Source organism: Falco naumanni, chromosome 1 (assembly GCF_017639655.2).
Source record: "Falco naumanni isolate bFalNau1 chromosome 1, bFalNau1.pat, whole genome shotgun sequence".
NCBI lineage: Eukaryota > Metazoa > Chordata > Aves > Falconiformes > Falconidae > Falco > Falco naumanni.
In genome coordinates this window covers 77,973,638-78,000,230 of record NC_054054.1, presented here as the reverse complement: position 1 = coordinate 78,000,230, position 26,593 = coordinate 77,973,638, and the positions used below count along the sequence as shown (strand labels likewise).

The 26,593-nt window shown below is 39.3% G+C and overlaps 1 protein-coding gene across 3 annotated transcripts in view; it reads right to left on the bottom strand.

Moving 5' to 3' along the window:
- LOC121091244 overlaps window positions 1-26,593 on the bottom strand; it is a 65,534-nt gene that overhangs the window by 2,266 nt on the left and 36,675 nt on the right. For 2 of the 3 annotated variants that reach the window (XM_040600691.1, XM_040600700.1), the window contains exons 14-19: window positions 16,795-16,834; window positions 15,754-15,805; window positions 12,486-12,597; window positions 7,339-7,422; window positions 5,669-5,792; window positions 793-883 (exon numbers count right to left, since the gene is read on the bottom strand). In XM_040600691.1, the coding sequence (XP_040456625.1) occupies window positions 793-883; window positions 5,669-5,792; window positions 7,339-7,422; window positions 12,486-12,597; window positions 15,754-15,805; window positions 16,795-16,834 (503 nt within the window). Of the gene's footprint in view, window positions 1-792; window positions 884-5,668; window positions 5,793-6,676; window positions 6,719-7,338; window positions 7,423-12,485; window positions 12,598-15,753; window positions 15,806-16,794; window positions 16,835-26,593 lie in introns of those variants that run through there. The other variant, XM_040600709.1, reaches the window with a different exon arrangement.

Below are 26,593 nucleotides of genomic sequence, written 5' to 3'. Positions count from 1 at the left end.
AGTTTAGTTTTCAAGCATCTCAACCTGAACAGATTGAATAGTTTCTTCAATTTACTTCTTACCTAGTGCTAAAATCAATTTATTTGGGGTCAGTTCTGCTAGCCGATTCATACATAGCATGACCTTGTTTTGTGAACAGTCCTCCTGACCACGCTGAGATTATTTGTACACATAAGCATTTGTCACCCTATGCTGGCAGAACTGTGCTCTGCCGTAGCCACAGCATTGCCGCATTATGGGATCTCATCTTCAGGTTTAGATGTTTCAAATTTTTAAAAAAGTTAGTTTCAGATTCACATAACGTCAACACAAAAGGTCTTCTGTCCATCTAGTTTGCCCTTTCAGATTTATATTATTAACATTTTAGCTGTAGGAGTCATAGGCTAAGCTAGAGGAGCTGTTATACAGTTAACAGTTCCTGTACGTACTAGGAAATGATCAGAATTGTCTAGTACAACTCCAAAAATTTTTGAGATGCTAATTTTGTTGGTGCATCTAAAACCACAGGTAGCGCATCATAATGAGTGCAACTGATTGGAAGACTCTCTTAGTAGTTCCTTGTACATATCTTTTTCACCAAATACTCTAAATAAACCTTCTACCTCCCTGTGTTGTTTACAAATCTTAAAACTTAAAACAATTAGGTAGATAATGTATATTAACAGGAAAGTAAAAGGAACCGAAGAGTCAAAACTAAAAGCTTACAGTTCCAGCCCCAAAGCTGGTTATAAAGAGACTGTGTAATACAAAGTTATAAAAGAATTGCATTAAAACACATGCTTCGATACATGCCTGTGGGTCACTTCTTAGGGATGCTATGCCACCACCACCAAGGGAATTCTTCAGAACAAAGTTTAATCCATGGATTCCTGGCAACTCGTATCTGCAAGGTAAAATCTACACATTATTTCTCAGAAGAATTTGTACAAAAGGCTTGTACAGAACGTGAAGCAAAAGACAGCATGCAAAAATTCCACGCTTGTGACGGCATACCACTGCTGAGTCAAGCCTAAAAGTTAACTGAAGATTAACCCATGGCCTTCCCTACCTTCTTGTTCCTTTGCCTTACCCCAAATCAACAGCCCTTAACAGTTTTAAAGTAGGATCATAAAGTAATCATTCTCCTATTCAACTTCATGACTCATTCATTTCTAATGAGGTTGTTTTCTACTTTTTTTTTTTTTTTCCCCTAAGAGTTAAAGCCCATACAGAAGGCTCTGCAGACAAGAAGTTCAAGATCTAATATGAACTCTGAGAACACAGTGGGCAGAGGGAAGTAATTTTAATACTTCCTAGTTCTAATACTGAAAACTACCATCGCTTAATTCCTGGAATTCACTGTTGCTAACAAAGGCTACCAGCTAACTGGGAAGGCATCCTCCTTATTACTGAGATACAACAACGAGTCGCTAGATTAAACTCCTATGACCAACTACAGATAATTTTATAACAAGTGGAAAGTAGAGCTACATTTCAATGCTTTCTTGGAGCCACGTACTTTGCTCAGATGAAATTTTATTTTACTGTGACAGACCTATTTTTCTGTTCCATTGCCACTGTAAGGATTTTTCCATCCTTGCTTTTGACTGGTGCAGTTCCAATCTGGAAACTTTTGTGGAAGTTTGGCAAATGGCTCTGTGGTTTCCTAACAAAGTTGTTTCAAATTCCATAAATAGGTCTACAGCGTATTTCCATTTGCTTCTCCTTGCACAATTTTTCAGCGTTTTGTCACCTTCCCTGTATTCTTGCTTTTCTCCAATATTTTCTTTGTCTAAGGACTCAATAGCTTTCCTTTTTTATATAGGAAAGGATTTAATCAGAACATCAGCAAGATGAGGAATAGCAAAGAAAGATGGTATCCAATTCTTGCTCTGCCTCCAGATGTTTTACTGCTGCAACTTAAATCACGTTTCCTCCAACACCACCTATTTTTCCTTACCCACCTACCTGATCTTCATCTGTTTGGGGCAGATTCTTCAAATCTGTCCCCTTCAATAGCTGGAATTTCTTGCAGTGCTCTTACACCGCTGACTTTGTCACTGTGAGGTTTATCTTTTTCAGCTCCTTTTTAGCATTTTGAAAACTGCAGTCATTGCTGCTGTTCCCAGCTCTGTATGCCCCTGTATCTTGGGCACAGGATGCAAACCTTTCACGGAAGGAGATGAGCCTGCTGAGCAGCCTGGCAAACACTTCGGTTCTTGCTATGCTCTTGCAAGCAGTAGTCACGGAGTCTCTGTGCCTGTGTGCCAGGCGAGGGCTTTTCGCTGTTGCTTCTACCCTTTCATTGCCACACTCTGCTTCAGTATTAACATTATTAGTTGTTATTAGGAAAAACCCTGGCGTTAGCATTCCGTTGACCTTCCTTGAAAACTTGTTGCCAGGCAACATTATCATGCTCAAAGGCAAATCCATTGGGAATGCAGGACAGTTCAATTAATTCAACAGTGCTCTACTAGACAACAGGAATACGAAGAATAAAGCCATTTCCACAATAAGTCTTCTACCTAATTTAGTAAATCTAATAGCATAATCCACCACATAGCAGGATCAGAGGACCCCACAAAATTTTCAACTAAAAAACTCAAGACTTATTTCCAATAAGAATATACCATGAAAGCTAGAGGTCTACCAAAACACTACACTGCAAATGTTACTCTGAAGAACTGGCAAAGACTTCCAGGCATCAAGCAATTTCACAACTGGCCGATCTCTCCACAAGGACTAGACTAATGGGATATGTATTCCAGGAGCTAATATCCCAGGTCTGAAAAAACGTTTCATGAAAATCAGTCGCGTAGACAAATCAGGAAAGAAACTGAAGAGCTTATAAAAGCAGAAGCAAACAGTAAAAGCAGTGGAAGAATTTAGTTTTACTTTCTGCAGTAATTCTGGCAGAGGGAGTATGTAATACTAGCAACAGATCTTAATTTGGAACGTTACAGAACGGTGAATTCCCTTCAAGTACTTTGAGGAAATATTTACAGTGAGATACTCTAGCTAAAACTAGGTTTACAATATAATACACAAAGGTCAGCACGTTCAAAGTCTGTTTGAAGCATTTGAGCATCCAATATATTTCCGCACAAAAAAATACACTCCCACAATAAAAAAAAAAAAAAACACCACTACAACCATCGTAATAGTCTTAAGCAGCAACAACACACTAACCAAAATGCTGGCATGCTTTTATCCAGCATAATTAAACCATTTAAGTTTAATTAACTGAGATCTAAAGGAAGAAAATGTTACCTAATTGTACAAATCAATCAAAAGTTTTAAGAGCTGCTTTTAAAAAGCACAGAGAACAAATAAATCCTTCCAAGAATATTAAGTCTGTGACAGAAACCAGTAAAACAAGGAAAATTCACTGTTGTAGCTGAACTCCTATGCTTACGCACAATGGGGTGCCTGCCTAACTACTTCCCTCCCAGTGCTGCCCATGCTGGCTCAAAGGCAGGTTTCCCTCTGAATTTCCTGTTAAAATGCATGGAACTAATAATGGTAACAGAAATTATCTAATGCATTTAAATCAAGGAAGAGATAGGATTCCTCACATCAGAGGAAATCAGGAACCGAGTCCATAGGCTAAAAGAGGCATTTACATATGAGCTATACTATAGAGAAGTATTCCAGCCACCCCACCCCCCATAACAAATGTACCTACAAAAAAAGCAATCTAGAAGCATCAGGACCACACTCTGTGTTCTTCAGCTCTCAGTAAAAATATCCCAGAAGAAGAAATCAGGTGGGTTTTTTTTTTATTTTTGAGCACTAGGATGCTCTCATAACACAAAGGTAACAACCATATTTCAGAAGATGAAGCCAGCAAATTCTCACAGGATAATCTGACTATCCTTCTTAAATGACTGACCTAATACCACTAAATTAGAAGTCTGTTATTCCATATCTTACGATTATCAGATCTATTAAGAATGTACTCTACATAAGGGGAAGAAGCAATGGCATAGGTTTGGGGTTTTGGGACACAGGGTTTGAAAGACTACCTTTTGTCACTATGTTACCTGAAAATGTGGAAGTTTATAAATTTTCAGTGTTCTCCATCAGGATAATCCCACCTTTTCCCTGTTTAGTACACCTATTTAATAGCTTAAATGAAAAAGAATGAAAGACAACTGGCTGAATTTCTCTGCTCTGTAGTGAGCCAGAGCCATGGCTGGCATGTTTCTTAACCACTCGCAATTTAAATAAAGGAAACGAAGGAAAATGAAAGAGTAAGGTAGCTCTTTTTATGACAGTTACAACGAAAAAATAAACAAGTAATGTAAAAACAAACTATACAATCTGAAGCACATGAGTTTATAATTCTTTATTCCTTATAATCCTGAATATTTCCACAAAAGGCTTTATTCTTTTGCCCCAGTAGCTTTTCAATTCACTCACAGAGCTCCATTATCACATCATTAAAGGAAGCCAAACCCAGAAACAGATAATCTAATTAACCACAATAAATTGCCTTCACCCAGACACAGCAAATTCTAGCTTTTTTTTTTTTTTTTTTATGAACATAAACAGCATTAAGGAACGACAATAAATCAATTTCTAGAAGTACCATTAAGAGGCATGACATTTTGGATTTCTTCCCTTCTTTACGTTTCAAAGGAAACTCAATCACATTTCTTGGTATCAGTTTATTAGATAGATTGGTTAGCACTTATGAAACAGTGGGTGAGACCTGCACTGAGCCGCTTATGAAGACAAAGAATGGCACTTACAACTCAAAGATCAGGGGTTAAAGTAACTCCAAGCTCTCTCTGAACTTCGAGCTGCACCTTTCTGACTCAAGCTGTTTCAACAAGCAAAAAGACACTTAAGGGTTTATCCATTACTCATGGAAATACATAATGGGTTTGGCAGAATCTCCAGATCTGCAGAATAATTGACTTTGTATGAAAGCAGGTTTTAGAAGACTCAATGGTTTGTGCAATATTAAGCTTTTGTTTGTTTTTGAAGAGAGAAAAAGGTTTGAATTCTGTTGACTGTTTTATTGGACATCCTTAGGAGAAACAGCCCTATTACCTCGTGTTACAGGAACAGTGGGTGTCTCACGTGCCAGTCCCTGGGAAGGACCCCGAGCATCAGCCAAAACCACCATGAAAACAAAAATACTACATAATGCCATCCGCTGGCAGAGGACATTCTTTTGCAGATGAATACCAGGTAAAAGCGTCCTCTTCAGGATGTATTCCGTTTCATATATTAAAAATGGAAATTAGCTGAGGTTTTTTTCTTTCAGTTCTGGCTTGGTATATGTGTCAGAAAAGTGGGTAAGAGGCTCCAAATGGTTCAAAGAACAGTGGGAAGATATTTTTCCCAAGGGACATTAGAAGTTACTTCTATTTTGCAGAAACATTCTGTACCGAACAGAACAAAGAAATAGCCCTAACGCTAATGTGCTAATTCTGGGATTAAGTGCCTTCACTAAATGGATTCACTACCTTTGTCCAGTTGCAGGAGAGGCCCAAGTTATTATTCTTTTTCAATTAATACTGCTCAAGCTGTTACTTAAAAAGGGAAAGAAAGATACATAAAAATGTACTGAAAACAATACACACAGGTTTGTAATATTTATGTTAACATACTTTAAGATAACTTCCGATACCATCATGTATCTACTGTACAACTGAGGACCAAACAGCAAGTGACTCACCTTGTTACTAGCTCTTTTACAGGTTCTTCTTGCTTTAAAAGGTGTTTGAAGTAATTCTCCAGGGCTTCGGCTGTTAAAGTTTTCTTTAGGTACGGATAGTAGAGGGGATGCCGTGCTATCACACCTGTTAGGTGTATAACTTTGTGTTAGTTGGAACAGCAGCTGTTAAAACTGATCTGTATTCACCCTTTCAAAACTGATTTGAGATCCTAACTGAAACCATGTATATGGATCCTCTTTAATGAGCTCCTGAATAAAAACCAATAGTATGACAGCTTTCCTTCTGTCAGTAGAGACTTAGTGTGGAGAATGACATGAAAGAATGCTCCCAGACTAATTATTTTTCTGGCTGCAAACAGTCCCTTGCCACTGAAAGACACCTAAAGAACAACATCACCACCACAACAAACAACCCACAGGCACGTGTCTTCCCCTAAATGGTTTCCAAGACTTAGATAAGTAATTGCAATTACCGATAACACAGCATGATCAATGACTGAAGGTTCGGTCCTTGCCCTACTTCTTGCGTGAGATCCTGACGTAAGCATGAGAAATCACAATTACATTTTTATTGCTGTAAATATGCTTTCACAAGCTTCAGGTAACTTTATCCTGAAGTTGAGAGGTTCCACAGCAGAATCAGGAAAGCAGATTTGTGTCACGGGGATCTTTTTATCTGTGGACTTCAAAGCCAAATTAATCTTAGAGGTCAAGTTTGTTCTTGTCATTGTTCCTTAATAAAGCAGTAGTGTCTGTATCTGAGGAAGTCTGTCAGTGATGCATCACTGACGGTTTGGCAATGCTACATTGCAACAGTGGTCATCCACGGGGAAAGAAAAAGAATAAAAAAATAATAATAAAAAAAATAAAAATCAACATTCTTTCATTCTTCAACCCAAAAACCAGTTTCACAAACAAGGACAAGTAAACGATATCCCTAAACATAAAATGAACAGAATTAATCAATTTTAGCATGACAGCTAATAGCAAATCAAATCCCAAACGCACCTTTAATTCATACTGAGCTTTGAACACCACACGCTCTCAATCCTCCAACAAGTAAGAGAGCCAATTGTTGCATGCAGAAGTAAGGAATAGAAGGAATTATTAAACAATGCAAGCAGCAGCACAATCCATGTAAAGAGACTGCACAGTGAGATACACCATTTGGATTAACAATATAATAAAAACATCCTCTTACATGCAAGAACAACTTCAGCATCTCCTAACACTGTCAATGTTTTAGCCATATGCATGTTAAAATTAGATGTATGGGAATATTATACATGATCAGACAAGCAAAAGATTGTATTACATAACACACAGACACGAAGGAGGAGCAACTGACATGTAAAGGAAACCTCAAAAAGGCATTTCTTAACTTTGGGGAGCTTGACTTTGCTACCCTAAACAAAGACCTTTCTTTGCAGTATGACATGCAATTTTTTTTCTTAGTACGTCAGATTTCGACTACTGCTAAACAGAAAACTACAGATATTTCCCTAGTAATATACTTGTTTTATACAGACTGTTGTTTTAGCACAGCCACAATTAAAAAAAATAAAACCCAAGTAATGTGAGACATCTAAAAAAACATTAACAGCTCTTGATACGTAGATCTTATGTGAAAAATCTTGTATCACTTCAGAAAGCAAGAAAAAGAAAGATACCTATGTTCGCAGAATTGCCTTTATCTCCACTTCTAGTATAGGCAAGATCTTCTAAGCGGTAAGTATGTGGACCGCTTGGCAGGTCTAGACAACATAAAAATGAATACATGTTAATGACAGCTACAACTAATAGTACATTTTGAAGAAGTAACTGTCATTTTAAGTGCATACCCTCTGCCTTGTCTGTAGTACTCCTGAAAACCTTCCAAAGCTTTCTTCCCACAGGAACACGCACAGAACAGAGGCAAGGCTGGGGGCCAAAATTACAAAACTGATCCTTCCTGCTCAGTTTCCCAAATCCCTTTTACCTTTTTACAGCCAAATACTGTGCCAGGAATCCCCTCTTCCACCACCCTTGAATATAAAAATTCATCCTGGTCTTCGCCATGTGGTACCTCTGAAGAAGCCATAGCAGCTACTTGTCATTTCTTGACTAGCTGACAGCTTTTGTCCCCTTAACACACACAAGTCTCTGCTTCTAGTGCAGGCGGAAAAAAATGCAGTTGCTACTGTCCTGATAATTCTGTAATGTCTGTTTATTCTGATGATGTTTGTAGAAAACAGTCACAATTTAAAATTCCATTTCAGGCCAACACGTGCCTCTCACTCTCATATACCATTATAACAGGTATTTATTCAGCTACATAGAAGAAACCAGAGATTTCATTTTCAAATTAGAAATTTTGTAAATATCTCAGCATTATATAAGACAAGGTCATAAATGCATGCTCAGTAGGAAGCCAATCAATTTTTTTTTTTACTTGTTGATGTCTGAGTACTGGACTTCCAAGCGTTTAGGAACTAAACTCACTGAACTAAGTTCTTACTATTTTTACCCATTTGTACATCAAAAAACCACAAACCCACTCCTGCCCAAATCCAAAAACTCAGTCTTGTGGGATCCACACAGTTTATCCACGAGGTTTGATGGTTAAGTTACACAGCAGAGACATCTTGCAATCCTTGATTACTAAGGGTAGTAAGCTATCACCATATAGTTTCTGTTCCCCAAAGCAAGAGATGAAGCACACGCTTGTCACCGAGTTTCGGTTAAGACACTGACAGCAGCCCAACACTGGAACTTGAAGCACAGGTTATATCCCAGTTTTTAGGCAGTGAGAATCCAGGAGTTTCCAGCCAGTTTTGCTTCTGATCCAACCCTACAGCCACATCAGCTCTCCTGGCCTCCCTGGCTTTTCAGTCCCAGCACCTCTAACGGACGCGTCGATGCTCCTCACTCACCTAGACTTGTCACCCCTCAGCCGCCCTTCTCCCCTTGCTGCTGTTTTGTCACCCTGCACAGGAGAGGCAGCCACCCCCTCTCCCTGCTCCTCGGACACCAGCAGAGGGAACATTCAGAGCAGGGAAGCAACGGCCCCTCCTGCCTTCTGCCACAGCTGCTGGTGGCAGCCACACAGGAAGCAACTGAAACACGTCCAAAACATTGTTTGTTTGGGGTTTTTTGTTTTTTGGTTTTTTTTTTCATTTCTGCAAAACACCAAACAGTTCAGTCCCAGGCACATGCTTGTCACAGCAAATTTCAGTCTAACATGTTAAAAACTGTCAAATTTAAAGGAATTGAAGAAAAGGTCTTGTCAAGCAATTATGCTGGAGAAACCATACTGCAAGACAATGCAATTTGAAAATGCATCAGTATCTTTTTTGTATTGTTATTGCTTCTGCTGAGGATATCAAACTATTGTGCTGGTTTTGTTTTGGTTTTCCTTTTTTTAAAATTTATTTTAGGGAATAAGAGATCCAATACTAAAGATGCTATGCTCTAAATGCTGACCAAAGGCAGGCTATATTAAGAAGTGTAAATGTACTGATCTAAATTCACCCTCAAGGTTCACATGAATGTTTGAACTACACTTTAAAGCCAAGTTAACACTGTGGCAAGTTCAAGTATGATTTAAAGTACAGCAACTATTAAGGCATGGGTAGATACCAACTGGTGAACCGCATCAGGTGATCAGGTCAATCCAGCCCCAGCTAAATCATCATTACCTTTAACTCCTTCCTGCCCACAAAGAACTGCTGACTTCTCAGACATGAGCCAGGCTGACCTGAAAAGCTTTAGCAAAGCTGGGTATGAAAGAAACTACTTCCAAATCCTACTGGCTGCCATTTTCACTGTCCCTGTCAGACAGGGAGGCAGTCTACGGTAGCTGGACAGATCCCCAGAGTTCATTTTAGTATGGAGGGGGAGATACTGTGGATGACAAAAATGCCTTGCTACAACATCACACGTAATTTGTATGATATATATTTTAGTGTATGGCACGTACGTGGTTGAAACAGATCTGGCAGCACTTACAGGAGTAACCTGCTGGCACATCTGAGTGGCAATAATGGGGAAAACAGTAAAAAACAGCTGGGGGCTCATCCCACCAACCTCTTCTACGGCACAGGAGGATCAGAAAGGGAACGTCTACAAACAACTGCTTTAACTGAAGTTTTACAACATACGTTGGGTTACTGTCAAAAATGAACTGCAAGTGATTCCAGTTTAGTCTGGCAGAAAGGTTATTCGTTGGTAGTAAGTCACCATAGCATGATATCTGAAACAGTGGAAGCACACAATGAAAGAGTTGACGGGAAGTTTGTTTTAAGCTTGATGCTCAGTTCACGATCAGTTCCATGAAAAATGCAAACAGAAATGTGCCATGAAACTCGGCAGAAAATATTGAAGGGTCTATTTATTAGGAATACTATTTTTGATTAAACATCTCCATTGAGAAGGGATCTGAAAAAGTCCAGCTCATTGTTCATTCTGGGTAAGACTACCGCACTTCATGCACCACAGAAATCATGTTATTGTTAATAATTTCATTCAATACACAATTCCAAGAAGAAAAATAAAAGTAGTGCTTCTTCAAAGGCTGAAGTATGACTATGTTAAAATTGTATAAGCTGTAGAAGTCTTCTCCATCAGACATTTTACACAGGCAGTCTTTGAGAGTTTTCCTTTAAACAAAACCAGTTCAAGACAGACAGTGTTCTGGTGTTCTCTACTTATTACTCTCATTGATTTATCTTTCACGATCTGTTTATCAGGAAATTAGTTTCATTTAATAAACAACTTAAATCTACAGAAGAATTTTGCTAGGGCAAATGGTAAATTCAAATTCCACCCTCCCAGAACCACAACTAGCAGCATTTCTGAAATCCATTTTCACATATTTCTCTTATCTATTCAAAGACAACTAACAGTCCCTCACACTTGAGATAACCATGAAACTAAGAAAAATACTTCCCTCCTTACTAAATGCTGACAGAAAGTCTTTTAGCAGAAGTTACTTCTTTTACGGTCTAACCTATTCATCTATTTCTCATCCACGCTGCCTGTGGGTTAAGCCACAGAAGTAGGGAAGTATTTAGTGACATACAGAAAACATTTATATTTACAACTAAGGGCAAAAGTTTAAGAGATGCTTCTCAGGGGAACAACCAGAGGAGCTCTGCTGTCCCTCAAAAGTGGGGTTTCGCCTGAATAAAGCCTGAAGAATTCAGTACTTAAATGCTCATGTCAGACACGTCAAAGTTTTCTCAAATTATAAGGTGGCAATCGGGAGTCCCAATAGCTTTTTGTTTCTCCAATAGTTAGCACTGTAGTCACCTTGGGGAAAAAATAATATACCAGGACCTTTGCTAACCCTTTTATTAAATGGAACAATTATTCCCTATTCGTTAACTCCCCCAGTTTGATGGTCCAAATCTCCTGCTGCCCTCCTGGTAACTCCCAGGTATCACAGAGGTTCTGGTGTGATGTTAGATTTGCAACAGATACAAGAGCTGCAAACGTATTTAAGAGTTTAAGTTGTTTCTGCATGACGCATAAATCATGTCATTGAAGAGATGTCTGAATAGATGGGGAAAATTAACTCAGGCATGGCAATCAGGCATCCACTGTTGGTGACTTTCAAATGGCATTAAACACAGTCTACGTGTATTTCAATGTTTCTCTACATGATACAGAACATTCCCTACAAACTTACAATTAGTTGTTACACTATTCTATTACCAGTTTTTAGAAATACTACTTGCCTGTATCTGGAATCCAGAATAAACCTTAACATATTGGTGCCTTCAGAGCATTAATTTTTTGAGCATACACAGACTTAAGTACCTGAATTACGCTTTCAGCATCAGCATTACTTTTAGAAATATTTCTAACAAGTAATCTTTAGGTACAGTTACCCAATTTAGATTTGAAATTACCTATTCACAGCTTTAAATCAGTTCTCTCAGTTCTCTGGTAAGCAGGAATAAGGTAATAAAGATTCTGTTTGGACCAAAAGGGAATTATGAAGTGTGCTATATGTTAAGAAACACTGTATATAGTTCTGCCATTAGAAAAAAATGTAAACATTTTTGAGTGCCTAGCACTTTGAATAATCCATAATCTAGGACCGAACTGTAAGGGCAGCTGTGATTGAACACTTCCTTTCTGTTGCAGGCATCCTGACCCATTTTACCCAGCTCATGGCTTTGCCCTTCTCAAATTTTCTTTTTTCCTTCTGCAGAGAATTTGGTTAGACAAGTCTACCAGCAACACAGGAATTATCGTGTTGGATCTCATTAGCCCAGTATGTTTTCTTTAAAAGTCACCAGTTCCGGGTTGATCCCATTCTTGTTCATTTTGTAGAGGCTATCGTATAGAATAGGGCGAAATTTTAATTACCTAAAAGCTAAGCATTCTGTAAGTCTGTTCTCCATTCTCAACAGCTATTTCGATGTAAGAACCCAAATATTTCCAGGCTTAACATTATATTTAATATATATTATATATATATATATTATATGTGATATATTATACATATCATATATATTATATATTTTATATATACATATACTGCAGTAAATGTCAAAACCACATTTTAATTTCAAGGCAGCATTCAACTGTCTTCATTTGTGTCTAAGGCTTAAGCTTTCTGGACAATTTACTTACATACTTGTTAGTTTCAAAACATGTTTTATACCGTGTGATGCTAACCTCCTTCCTTCCAATAAAAGTAGCTTATGTGTTTTGCAACAGACTTAAAAATAAAAAGAGGCAAAAGTATATTTCACAGACAAAATCTAACATGATTTTCCAGGCTGACAGACAGCAAATGATGCATTCACAAATAAAAAGATGAACAGACCTTTCAATTCACTGCTCATCTTAGGTGGATCAGAGGAAACAACCTCATCTGACGTAAATGTGAGATCCTCCTCAAATGTCTCCACATGCTGACCATTTAAAAACAGGTTGATCTGGAAGAAAAAGATACCAAATTTCAAACTGTAAAATTAGAAATCCAGTGCAAAGTCAATAAATAAAATATATTTCTAATTAAGTACTGACCTGGCACATTTTCAGTAATAGCTTTATGGATAAGGTTCTGTCACTCCCTTTTAGAAAGTCACAATAATTATCTATTATAAATCTAAAAGAAATCTTTGTGTAGGGAAAAGAGCATACAAATCAAATAAGTGATCTATCTAGTTGGGTCTGTTTCAAAGCAAGACCAATCTCTCTCTTTCCATCTCCTCTTCCAGCTCTTCCATGATATAACCAACCTCTTTTCTTCTTAATGTCCCTGTCCATATTAATGAAAAACCTCCCTTTGGATCCTGTCGTCATCTTCAAATAAATTTTGTGAAAGCAACTTAGAACAAAATAAAATGATACTGGATATTTTGCATCTATGTTGAGATGAAAATATGAAATTGCAGAATGCCATGCTGTTCACCTTGTATGATATGCTCTCCCTACCCCTGCCCTCAAAGAAATCGGAAAAAATAGATATAGCGAAGTGTGCCAATTCATCAGCTGGTTGGCCTGTTCAATTATGATTAAGCAAAGGTTTCTCCAATTAAATCATACAGCACAATCACGCTGAAAAATTAACTCCGTCCATTTCATCTACGTTGGAGGACTCCCAGTACTGAAGACTCAGACGTACAATCAGGTCACGCTGCCACAACAAAACAATATACACCAACTCAGCTGCAGCAGTTATCAGTGCCCAGCTGTCAACAAACACAAGGTAAATCTACTCAGCCCTCTTTCTTAAGATTGTTCTTAGATCATAGCCAACAGCGACACAGGTCTCCAATGCTTATGCAAGGGGAAGATTAAAAAAAAATAAATATGTATTTCAGAAAAACCTGTTTTTGCCTTCAGTAGCGTTGGCTGGAATTTTTCTCCCTAGGGAAGAGTTTTAGGTTTTTAAAACATGTTTTTAAACATGGAAAAGCACACATGGAAAGTAACTACTGTCCGCACTAACACCACCGGTGATAGATGATAAACTAGGACAATTGCATAAGAGCAGTGGAAACAACGCACGCAATACTGGACCCAAGCTGACATCCAGAAAGGTGTTATCAAACACAAAACAAAAGAACCCACTGTGGCAATGTTAACATATCTGAAAATCTCCTTACGAGTTTTTTTGGTTTTAGGTCAAATGCTGAACTAGGGCAGCTAGACTCTTTGTAACTGCACTTCCAATCCAGAAAAGCAGTTAATTTATCCCTTACTTACTCTGTAATCTCTACCTAGACCACCGTCGTTAATACATGGACAAAATGCTGAATCAAGGACTTGAATCACTTCCACCACACTTTTACATAACCTTTAGTATTACTGCAGTCCAGCAGCGACAGGTCACGTGGCATGTTGCTAATAGCGTATCAGCGCACTCAGATTAGTTACACAGAGCAAGGGGTTTGATTTTCTGTATTGAAAAGAGCACACGAGACACAGCTTGTTTTCCCTGCTGAATTAGGTTATTATTTAATCTCAACAGCATTTTACGAAGTCTGGAACACAGCGCTAATTAGTATGTTTACAAAACAGTGGCAGGCTAAACTCCCATAAAGATAATAATTTCATATTGAACTTGGCAAAGAAAAGCCATTTGCATAAAGCAAAATGTAATTGACTGTAAAAATAAGTAGCTGAACTTCTTTAAATGACAGGAAAAGTAGGGTTTTTTCTAATGCTTTTCCTCTACACACAGTTTATAAACTTAGTTTTAATAACTAAATAGCATCTCCTCTGTAAAATCAATCTTAAATTATTTCCCATTAATGCAGAGTATCACTCAAAGAGAAGTATAACATGTGGGCTTGCCTGTGCCAAACACTGCACGCATGTGAAAAAAGTAAATAGTCCTTTTCTGAAATGCTTAGAACACTTACATTGCTGGCTGATAACAGTTTTACAACATTGGGGTTTAGATCAATTGGGTTTTGTTTGTGTCCATCCCCCTCGCTCCCCCCCCATCTTTTCACTTGCCGCCTGTGCTCCTCCTGCTTCCCTCCACTACCCTACGCAGAACCCTGTCACAGTACTTGTGGTCCAACACGGACCAACGTTCTGGCCTTTGGCTGCTTCCTCGATGGTGAATGAGTGAGAAAGCTCTAACTAAGTGAGAAGCATCATCATTAGGATGCCTTGGCACGAGATGCCTGCAATAGCTTCAAGTCAGTTAAAGGCCTTGCAAAAAGAAGGGCGTGTGTGCAGTTTTGTCTGCAGTCTCCATTCAGAAAACAGAGACCAACATTTATAAATCCAAACATTCTAGTTTTCAGGACAACCAGTTTCTTCAAGTTTGTCTTGAAGACTTCGATCTAGACAGACGTACACGCATAACAGGAAAGTAGGGCTCTAGCTCAATGTTTCATCTTACGCTGTAACTTCCCACCTAGGGCCACCCCGTCACCTGACCCGTAACTTCTCAGACTGAAAGAAACTATCGTTACCAACCGAGTAGGGCCACAGAGAGAGATCTCACTCACGGGCTCCTCCGGGACACGCATCACAACAGTTGCACAGGCTTTCATAATCCTACAGTTTTTGCCATATAGGCAAGACCAGAAATTACTATTCCTATTTTTATAAACAGAGTATTTGGAAGGAAAAGACCAAAACCTGTGTGAATCTGGGGAAATTTAACTGATGTCAATACTTATTTACAGTAGTATATACAAAATATAGATGCCCCAAAAAGTCAGAAGACTTGTCCAAGTTCACAAGATTGATGTTCAACTCTGAACACCCAACTGCCTTCTCTTTAAAGAGGGACCGTTAACTCTCAAAATACATAGTTTTCATAACCACTCTGCAGATGCAGTAGAAGTAATTCAAACCTACAATTCCAGGAACCTGAAAAAGAGAAGTTCAGTTTTGATGCAAGATATTTCAAAATCCGCAGCAATTAAAACGCAAGGTTGGCAAGTTCAACCGCTGTAAAACGTGCTGCGGGAGTAACACCAGTGTCCGAGAAAATATTTTTTAATCAAAGTTACCAGAATACTTCGCAGTTTTAGGACTCAAAGTCACTGAAAAATGCCAGAGTCAGCAGAATTTTACAAGCGACTTCAAAGAGAACAGAGCAGGTTTTAAGCAGTAAGTCTTACCTGAACATTGCTTTTGGGATAATAGAAGAAAAATGGCTTCAAAACTGGAGACCTAGACATACAAAACCAACAAGGATAAATGCATTTAACCAGAAATTAATGAAAATGTCAGATCATACATCTTTAGAATATCCATACACCACACAAACACTTCGGAAATTAAAAGCTATTTAGCCACGATTAGCAATAGTTTTCCAAACATCTTAGAAAGCCTGAGAAGTGTAGAAATTCCTTTGATTTCATTATGAAGAAAGTAAGATTTTGTTTAAAAAAAAAAAAGAAAATTTTACCAGGGGGAGTAGCTAAAATAAAAAAAAAAATTGACAAAGAATGCATTAGCCCCACGTTGACACGTAGGCTAGCTGCAGAGAGCTACTAGCAAGATATCTACAGGTTCTTCCCCCACCTCCATGTGCAAGACAGACAAATACTGAAGTATTTGCTTAGTGACAGGAAAGTTTTAGACGCTCTCTCGAGTATGACAGATATTAGCCATATCTAGAAAAATACTGAATCAAACCAGGTTTTTTTTTAATATTCTCAACAGTATTCTGTTCAGATTGCTCACATAATGGGTTCATGTTAACATTTTGTGGGATGTTCTGGGACATTCGGCCTCACATTTCTAGGGTAAGTGGGTTGGCACAAACATAAATTTGCTGTGCCCATATTCCAAACTAAGCAGTACAAGAGAAACCTGGTCCAGCAACCTGCAGGTCCTTGCACATGCTTGAGCTTCTGCCCTGCCATAAAGTCACATTTAAAGTTCTTCCTACAGCTCATTAAGCAAAGACATCGTTATGAGTTGATCACAGACTTACATGACTCATATTAAATAATTCAATGAAGAATGTTACTATCTGCCTACATATCTTGTAGCACTCACTATTACCTTGTCATTAGTTATTAAGCACAGCGTGCAACAGGAAACTTCAGTTGCTTCTGTGGCTGCTCTTTCAAGGTGGGGAAGCTTGTGATGGCGAGTGGCAGGAACGCTACCATCACACATTACAACAAGGTAACGATCGGGAGTTAACTTACACTCTGGGGCGCCCTCCAACAATGCCAGTGAGGCCAGGTGCTGCAAATGGAAATCAAATTCACAAAAGTTACTGTTAAAGCCATCTTGAAATGCTCCTATAATGCACATTTAATAAATACTGGGAAATCCCTAGGAAATTACGTATGTTCTCATAAATGAATAAAACTGAGTATTTTATGCAGCAGTTAAAAAGGCAAAACATGTAAAAGGCACTGTGACTTCTGACAAAAAATGAATTCGTTTCAAAATGTGTGAAGTATAAACTAAATCTGTAGGTTCTTCTTCCAAACGTTTTGTATTCCAATGCCAGTCAGGCAATACACTTGATAGAAAAAGAACTTAGCTTTGGGGTTTTTTACTGCTGTTCTTTTACTTACTTTTAAAAAGAGCAGAGAAACAATTCTGACCTGAACCATGGTTTAATACTTGTTTAATATGACTTTGCTTATTGGATAAACTGTTTCAGATTAACTTGCATCTTCCTCTTCAGCATTTTCACTGTCTAACTTTGCTTTTTTAAGGTGCTGGGTACTGCAGATCTCATTCTCTCTCTTTGATACATAAGTAATTTAGGGCCTTAAGTCACTAGCATGATACCAGATTTGCAGAAATCAGCACTGCAATTAGACTCCTGTGTATTAGGTTGCCATATGACCTAATACATGTATCTTATATATATATAAAACCGACAAACGCAATATACACATGACCTAATGACATATATTAGGTTGCCAGGCTTTGCTACCATGAAACCCATCTACCAGCTCAGTACTTCTGAAAGAAACAGTTCTGCTCTCCTCATCCTGAGCACAGCTTCTCACCCTTCTTTCTGGCGTGGACAGCATGCATGCACAATACATCACAGCTCCACAGAGTTACTCAGGGGAAAGAAATCGTAAAGCGCATACATTAAATGAGTCTAGGAATTAACGAAGTGTGTTAAGCAGTCCCTTAAAAACAAATGCTGTGGAAAGCTGCCCGTATGGTGTATTTACCCAAATTAATCCTGGCTAAAATGGGCTTCATGCTTCCTCCAGGTGTGAATTCTCTCTGTGCTCCACACAGACTAAAAGCCATGTAACTGTGCTGCTGTAGTACCCAAGTTCACACCAATAACCTCTACTTTGTTTTAGCTTGGATTCAGTGCCTTGCTACCGTGGCCACATACCAGCGGCAGCACAGAGGGTACACCAGAGCACAGATTACACTCTTGCCACATTCATGTGCACGGGAGGTGAGCTCCCTGCAACAGTGGTTAGCGAGGTGGTTTAATGGAGTTTTTGAAGAGGAAGGCTGTTAAGTCGAGGTTACACAGTAGTACGATCGAGATACGTATCTTGATCACACTGCTCCAATTGGAGACACATCTGGAATCAACAAAACTAAAATTCAGTGCACATCTGAATGATTCAGAGATGGTAACTACAGTGAATAACCCTAAAGGTACGGAAGAGGTCTTTTGCCTGAGGCTAGTCCGTCATGCTCTGCCACCTTGGCCAGTGTGCTAGTGCAGTACTTGCACGTTTTAACTCATTCACGGGGCCAGAGGCTGAAAAACCAAACCAACCCCAAAATTCTGACTTTTACTTTTAGCAACCTTTACAAGCTGCTACAGTTGAGAACAATGGGAAGGGATCAAGTGTGTTAGCACTAACTTCCCCTCTTTCCCCCAAAACATAAGATGTTTTTTAGTATAGGGAAAAAATAATTACTTCAACCAAAAAAGTGCCATGAACTACCACTTCCTTACCTAATAAGTTCTGCTGCAAAAAAATGTGGTAGTGGACAGAATGTGAAAGAATCCCTTACATTAGTGTTACACAATCTAAAGTGATCCAGTGAAGAGCCAGCCCTATACGTATTACCTGGGCACTCCTTCAAGCAGAAATCTGCCATTCAACATTAAAACCAACTGAAGTTATTTTACCAAATTATGTGCCTAGTTTGTTTATTTAAGTTGCTGGGGGAGGAGGCTGGGTATGGTAAGGTCAGGTTGAAAATGTAAGTTCATAAAGCTAGTTAATTTAAATTATCTGCGGATTGTCACAAGGCTCGCTTCCTGCTAGGCAGCCGCACTGCTCATTAAGGGTACCAGATTTTACTCCAACATAATTTCAACTTCCTGAAAGCTCTGGAAGAAAGCTCTTCACTTGCCCGCTCTCACACAATGGAACTTGGCTCCTACAACAAAGCAGTTCTCTGAACACTGACAAGAAAACAATCCATCCAAGAGCAACCACTGCTCACACCTTGAGGCTACCACAACCTCCTCCTGCTGCTTGCTACTGTTAGTCTTCCAAAGTTCTCCAGCACGAGCTACTGTAACAGCACATCTGCCTCTGGAGATGCTACAGCTACCTCTGCACATGAAAGCAAGCGCAAAGCTACACCAATATTCCAGTTGTAACGTTATTAGGTTCACCCAATCCATTGTTTATGCGAACATAAGCAAGATGGGAGCACTTGCAAGTACAATTTAATTTTATCTATATATAGTTCTCCTTCAGGCTTCAGGCAGAGAAGGTGAAGCAAATCTTAAATTGATTATGGCTTAGAATCAGTGATTTGTTATTTGTGTAAACACCCCTGGAGCACACCACCACACCTCAACCCAGCGCTCAGATCTCCATTACATCTCTCCAGTTAAACTGAAAGAAGGAACAGAAGGTGAAGCACAACCAGGTAACAGCAGCTGTGGCCAGACCTACTTCTGCCAAATTAACTGTCGTCTCCTTAGAGCAACTGTTGTCCCATGACACTTCCTTTAACAAGATCTCCTCGTGCTGTACTTTACGTTTACTTTGCATGGCTTGCTTAAGTATCTCTGTAGATGCTCTGCCTCCCTCCCTCCTGGAATACCTATGTTTACCTACAGTGACACCAACAATTGGTCATACTTGTAGAAAGTATCAATCAGGCTGCAGTACTGTTGGTAAGGTTATATATAAGTTGGGAAGATTATCAGCTAAACTGAAGCTGTTGATCTCCTTTCCCAGAAACTTTACAAGACCACTTTTTAGTTAGCAGAGCTCCATTTATTACTTCCTCAAGGCAGACAAAAGTATCCCTAAACACGGTGTCATCCCATCTGCCCTCCCGTCATACCAGTCACCCTCCTGAACAAGTTGCTTCACTTCAAGTTCACGAACAAGTCACCACTGCTACCTGCCAGCTTCTGTGCCTCAGAATGGCACAAAACTGATGTATTGCAAAATAGGCCGACGGCATTTAAGTTGGAGACCTTCCTTTCGATCCATTTATATTCTGTACATCTGTAGGTACAGCAGTTGTCTGGTGTAATCAAACTAAGTATCGTGATATTTATTTTGCTTCAAGTGTTTGACCCCACCATTTCTGAGAACGTTTTCCCTCACTGTAGTTTAGGATCTAGCCTGGTAACTACTGATTCCCAGGGTGGCTGGGCACTTAAAAGCAGTGAGTCAGTACCGGGTATTACACCACTCCAGTTCCACCACCTTCATTAACTCCCAAGTATATGGCACGATAAGAGAAATGTCAGACACTAAGTCCATTAAATTTACTTCTTTCTAGGTGATTAAGCACTGGTATAGGACCCTTTCTTTGGATTCTGTGTTTAAAGGTCTCAATCTACAAAATAAAGAATCAATTATTCATTAGCAAGTGCTGCTCTTTGGTTAATCAGTGCAATTTTTCATAACAGTGTCATCATGTCTTTTCATTTTATGACTCCTCCCTCTAGCCTACTTTACCTTATCCATTCTCAGCCTAATTACCTTAGGAAAAACAAACCATCACCCTCTGCGCGTATATGTATGTATGTTTATATTTGTCATTTTTATTTCCTCTGTGTCCATGACTCTTCCAGCATACCTGCAAGACCCCAGATTTTGGGTCCAATGGCATGTTTCATCCAAATCTGAAGGATGGAGAGGAACCTCAAGAACATCAAAGCACACTAACACCCCATGATCACCACAACCCTGTGATCTGGCAGCAGTGTAGCGACAGCTGTGCATGTGGATAATACAAGATGAAGCCCACTCGATATACTCCTTGATACAGCAGCTCCATTGTTTCTGAATCCCCATATATGTTTTCCTTATCCAGCTGCCCCTTAAACCTTCTTTATTCTCTCGCCCTACAAAACTCATCCAAGGATGGACATGCAAGTACTAATACTTTTAAAAATCATATATGCTATGCTGGAAAAGACAGCAAGTTTCTGATAAATTTCATGCACAGTGGTAGCAGGCAAACAAGAGTGCTAGAAAAACCAATGTTGCTCTTGGTTCATCCTTTGTCTCATTATTCTCTCCTCCCCTGCACCAGCTCCAATGCTCATTCAAGCATTTCAGGGAGTGGAATCCACTGAAAACCAGCCCTGGCAAAAAGATGCCCAAGATCAGCCCAAACAAGCACCTATTTCAATATGCAGAACCACCATATTCTAATGCACTGCCATCTATGCCATAGGTATGACACCCTGCAAAATGCCCTGCGGCAGGAGCAGCTCCAGTCGGAGCCTGCAATCAACCTATCTATGAGATGCAAATTCCCAGCAAAACAAGCTTCATTCCTTCCAGCTCTCGTAACTCCCCACTGGATCTTCTGATGGCGAAGAGCCTTATGTTTTGCCTCCTCAATAGTTCCTCTTAGCCTACTCAAATCCTACTTTAATGGCCACACCCAATTTTGCCTTATTCTTCTCGCTCTTTAAATCTACTTCTGCCAAAAAATAATAAATATTTCCATAGAAATCGGTGTATTTTTTAATAGAAAAAAACATTATGCCGTATCTGAAGGAAAGATACTACACTGAACCAAACTTTTCATAAAATGTTTTGGAGTGAAAAAAGCATGAAAATGCTCTGACTAGTGGAAATCTAAAAAGCTTTAAATGCTTTAAATTTAACAGGTGACACTTCTTTCTTTGGAACTTCACAGAGATCCAAAATACAATGTCTCTTGCTTACCAACTTAACAGATTTTAACCCTAAATGGTTTGTCCTTTATATTTCTGGTGAATGAATGAGCTCAACCAAAACATTAATTTATTTACTACGTACTTTAAGGAATGATATATATATTTATATACAAAAAACAGACATCAAAAGAAGTCTACTTTTCAAGCATTTCTTTTTAAATGATCGAACTAGACAAATCTAAAATCACAGGGTTTATATTCAACAGTTCCTACAATATAGTTGAGCAGAAGTACAAAAAGCATCCAATCTTTTTTACAGGGGTCAATCATATGTCCTTAATTATTCTATCTACGTCCTCCAAATACAGCAGATAAACTATCTTCTGCAGTATTAGTCTCAAAAACTGAGGACTGCACTAAACTGTTAGAATGAGAACATTTCTGGAAGTATCTTCCAACATGCTTAGGAGATCAATCATAATATTTACATATACTCAAGCACTTTAAAATCTCAAGTTGTACTAACCAGCTGTCATCTTAGTGTCAAACTCCGGTCATTTAGATGTGAAATAAGGGTCAGCACATGATTTCAGCTATTAGTAAAACATTTCTTAGCTACCGAACCCCTATTAAACTATAAATGCCAATTTCCCACAGCAAGGCTCCTCTTGAGCCTCTTCCACACTGCACTTTATTCAGAATAAAACATCTGAATTAAAGTTGAAAAAATAAATACACTACATCCAAATTATTTAAATGTTAATCCTATTGCTGACCAGACCGTACATAATGAAGACATTTGCACAGAGCAGTACAAACCTGCTCTGTGATTGCTAGCTTTTACGAAGTGAGGGTGAATTGCTATAGACTGGGAAACGCAGAGCTGCGCTGAACTCCCACAGGCTAACCACCGATGTAAAAATCGGAATCTACGTGCCTAGGATTCTTCGCTGCCAAGTACAGAAAAGCTCACTTTATGGAACAGGAAAATAGGTGCGAAGAGTTCACTATTAAGGCTGAACATTTTACAGACACGTTTAAAGTTTTTATTTTTTTCAGGAGACCATACGTGCATAAAGCCAAGCAAGCTTGCCAGCTGCTGTTAAAAATTGGCTCTTATCAACGTTCAAGGTACCGTGAAATAAACAGAAAGCATACTTTTACCAATTGAAAGTTTAACTCAGGTGTTAACAGTAAAAAAATTAGAAGATTGGATTAGGTTTTGTGACTTTTTTTAATAGCTTGTATCCTTGACTTTATTCTTTTTTAAAAAAACTTGTATGCCTTTAAGCTCATCAGAAGAGCATAATCCAAATGAAAACTGATTAAGTGTTCAAACTGGCAAACTAAATACCATGCTCAACAGAAGTTTACAGTAAAAGCCTTCCATTCCAAACAGAAAATAAACAGCAAATCACTCTCTAACGTATGGCATGTCTATATACAGTAACTTTAAATTCTTCTTCAGGCTTAAGAATCTCATCCGTGGTTTTTAATAATACTTCGGAAAACTTCTGTGCAAGTACACTCATGTACCTCACTAATCTTCAACAAAAACAATGGGAATTAAAAAAGCATTAGAAAAAAAATGTTAGGGAATAGCTATGAAAATCTCAGCCTTTCACTCCTGATTACGGAGGCTTTTTAAAAAAGCTGCCACCCTCCCCAGACTCGCAGGTCTCAACTCCTGGTCTGTACGGCAGAGCCCACACACTTGGTTGCTTCAGCTCATTTCAACATATAGGTAGCATCCCTTTATCTTTTCTTTCTGGCACAGAGCATGAGATTTCATAAGAAATCCGGAATTTCAAATCAGCACGGCACCTTGAGACAGTTGTCTTTCTGCTGATTATCAGAAGGAAAGATCTACCACAAATGGGGCGGGGGCAGCTGGCACTCTCCAGTTGATCAGAAGTTATGGAGCACTCTCCTTTTATGAGGCCCAAGTTTTATTATCCTTTACATACACAAATACACAAAATATGTATTATTTCAAAACATTTTTGGATACAATCAAAGCTGCAAAATCAGTCAAAAGTTAAGAAATACTGACATTAAGACTTTAAATTCAATAGAAGAGCTAAAAAGTACATCTCTGACACTCAAGACCTAACATTGTAAGTTTTAAGTCTCTGCTGGGAAGCATCAGGAAGACAATTCCTCAACAAAATTGTAATATGCTTTCTAATCACAGGAAGAAAAAGAATTTCTTTTCATCTTACTGTTGTTCCCCACACGTTTGAAAAACTGTAACTGAACTCCCTCCCGAAGTTTATCAGGCAAATAGCTCAGAAAACTTCTGATTCAAGTGATGCAGGTGTAGCCTAAGTAAAAGCCCTCAAAACTCGGCTTTCAGTACTGGCTATTAAATAAATGTATACCTCTTTTACCTACAACTTGTAGTTCTCATATGATGATAGTATTGCCAGCCCTGCCTACCAAACCCAGCTCAGGGCTCCGCAAGTAGTGACTAGCAGGCTGAGACAACCTGACAAAACCCCCAGAGTGACAGTGCTCCCCGATTCCATCTCAAAAGATGAAGCTGATAAACACAGGTGAATCTAATAGCCTAGGCTGGGTGCTGCTTTCCTCTCAGATGTACGAGTACTAGAAAATCCTGTGGAGCAGAGAAGGAGCTCTTAGGACTCCTCACCCTTATTCTGAATCATCAAGTCTCCTTTCTTTCTCTCTCTCTCTCTCTCTCCTTCCCGTTCCTAAATTTTAGCTAGCCCGGTCCCCTTAAATATTGGTGGAGCTCCTCTCTAGCATTTCTTAAAGGAAAAGCAGAAAAGGACTCTAATTCAAATTCTTTTGCGGTTATGCTTCCTTCCACTATCTCAGGAAACTATTTGTACAGCAGAGAGATTACTTTCCAATGTTGCTAAATGTTAGAAAGCCTAGTCAACGGCATTTACGTAGCTTGCTAAAAATTCTTGGATGAAAGGTGCTATATATGAAAACTATTATCTGTACAACCGTCCACACATCACAGAGTAACAAACACCAACCTGCTATTGGGATGAAAGAAGAATATAGTTGAGAACAATACTCCACAGTCTCTATAGTCCAAGCAGAAGAACAAAACTTATCCTTTTTACCTTTTTGTCTGGTACAGACTGAATAAGTGTTCTTTATTTTTTGGAGGGCACTGTTAAATACCCCAAAAATAATGAAGTGTTCCAGTTCAGGTGACATCACTCTGCAAGTCAACACCTCCCTCCTTGCTGCTCATTACAAAGGACTTATAATTTGTTCCTGCTTTTCCTCAGTTTTTCATTAAGAAAACATACAAAATAAGAAAGAAGCGTTACTTGCTATCGTTCTCAGTCTACCGTGAGAACAGTCTACCAGCTCTCCTCCTGGAAGAGGGCTAACACAGGAGAGCTGGCGAGGGGACATGACCAGGCTGGCAATCCTTGGGACGCAGGACTTGTTGCTTAAAGGGTGCCTCTGTCTTCATTGGGAAAAGCCACACATGCTCAAAGCCTCACGTGGTGTGCATCCCCACCACTGCCACCCTTCTGGCAGAACAAAGCCACACAGGGTTACATCACACACAGATCCACACGGGCTGTGCAAACCCACATCTACAGGCACGCTCCACCCACGTCAGCCGCGTCAGCCGCAGCTGTGCTCCTTCAGTGCTGCGTGGCAAGAAGTGGTGCAGCACTGTACTAAAGGGGACCCCAGGTGCTCACTGCCCAGAGCACTTGGGGTATGGGAGGTTCCAGTTCTGGGTTCTTCTCTGCCCGTAGATAGTCCCACCCTCCTGAAAGAGTGACCGAACTGCCACGGGGCATGCGCTGTTTCTTGCCGATGCTGTGACAATTTGGAGAATTGTGACCATCTGCAAAAATGGCCTAGTGAAACAAAGAGGGCAAATAAGCCGAGGGAGAAGGGGCTAGGAAAGAAGTATCAAGTGCTGTTACTAGAGAATTCACGCTGGACAACAACAATCTTGGTTCTGGCTTCTGTTCCCAAGATCACTCACCCATCTATGCAAGTGTTGCCTATGGAGCTGCCTGTTTTAAGACAATTAAGCAGCAGGTACTCCTTGTTCTGCTCTTCACAGCAAGTTCTGGCAGCCTACCCCACTGTCAGAAACTAAACATCATTAAGCCGATTCAGTTATTAGTACACCGCTAATTATTGTTTGGCAATGTTGCACAATTTTTTTTTTCCCTTAAGTCTCACTGAAGAAAACAAGAAAAGAAAAAAAGACTCTTCAGAACCACTAACTTAAAAGTATTCCACATCAATAACCAGCCTACTGAGCATTTAGATCCCAATTCTGACCCTTCTCTGCACACACTGAATTTATCTGTACAGATAAAATTGAAACCTACCACATGGCAGCAAATGAAAGTGATTGCATGAAGCAGTATCTCTTCAACAAATTAAAAAAATAACTATTTATGCAGCTGTTCAAGCACTCTGAAGCATGCCAATAAACAGTTCTCATACCTTCTGACACTAGTAATTTATATCAGGCACACCCACAACCTTGTTGCATGCAGTCCTGTACCTGGCAAGCAAAAGTGCTATTTATCACCAGATGCCCCAGACGATTCCAGAAATATGCTCTTTCCCGTTGCTGCTCATTAGCAGCTATTCTATGAATTCAAAAGGATAATTATCTATTTATTTTTTTTTTAATAATAGCTGCCACAGGATGTTCTAAAAAGCTTAAACTGTTCCTTTAGGAAACAAAACCAACATCCCCCCATCATCCACGCAGACTGCCTAACCTGATTCTACACAGGAATGAATCTGCCATGGTGAGAAGCCCTGACAGTGTGAACGGACACCTTGCCAGCCACCCTGAAACACAGATCTTCACATATCATGTTAACTCTATTTCAATCCTCTACATACTCCACCCAACCCAGGTA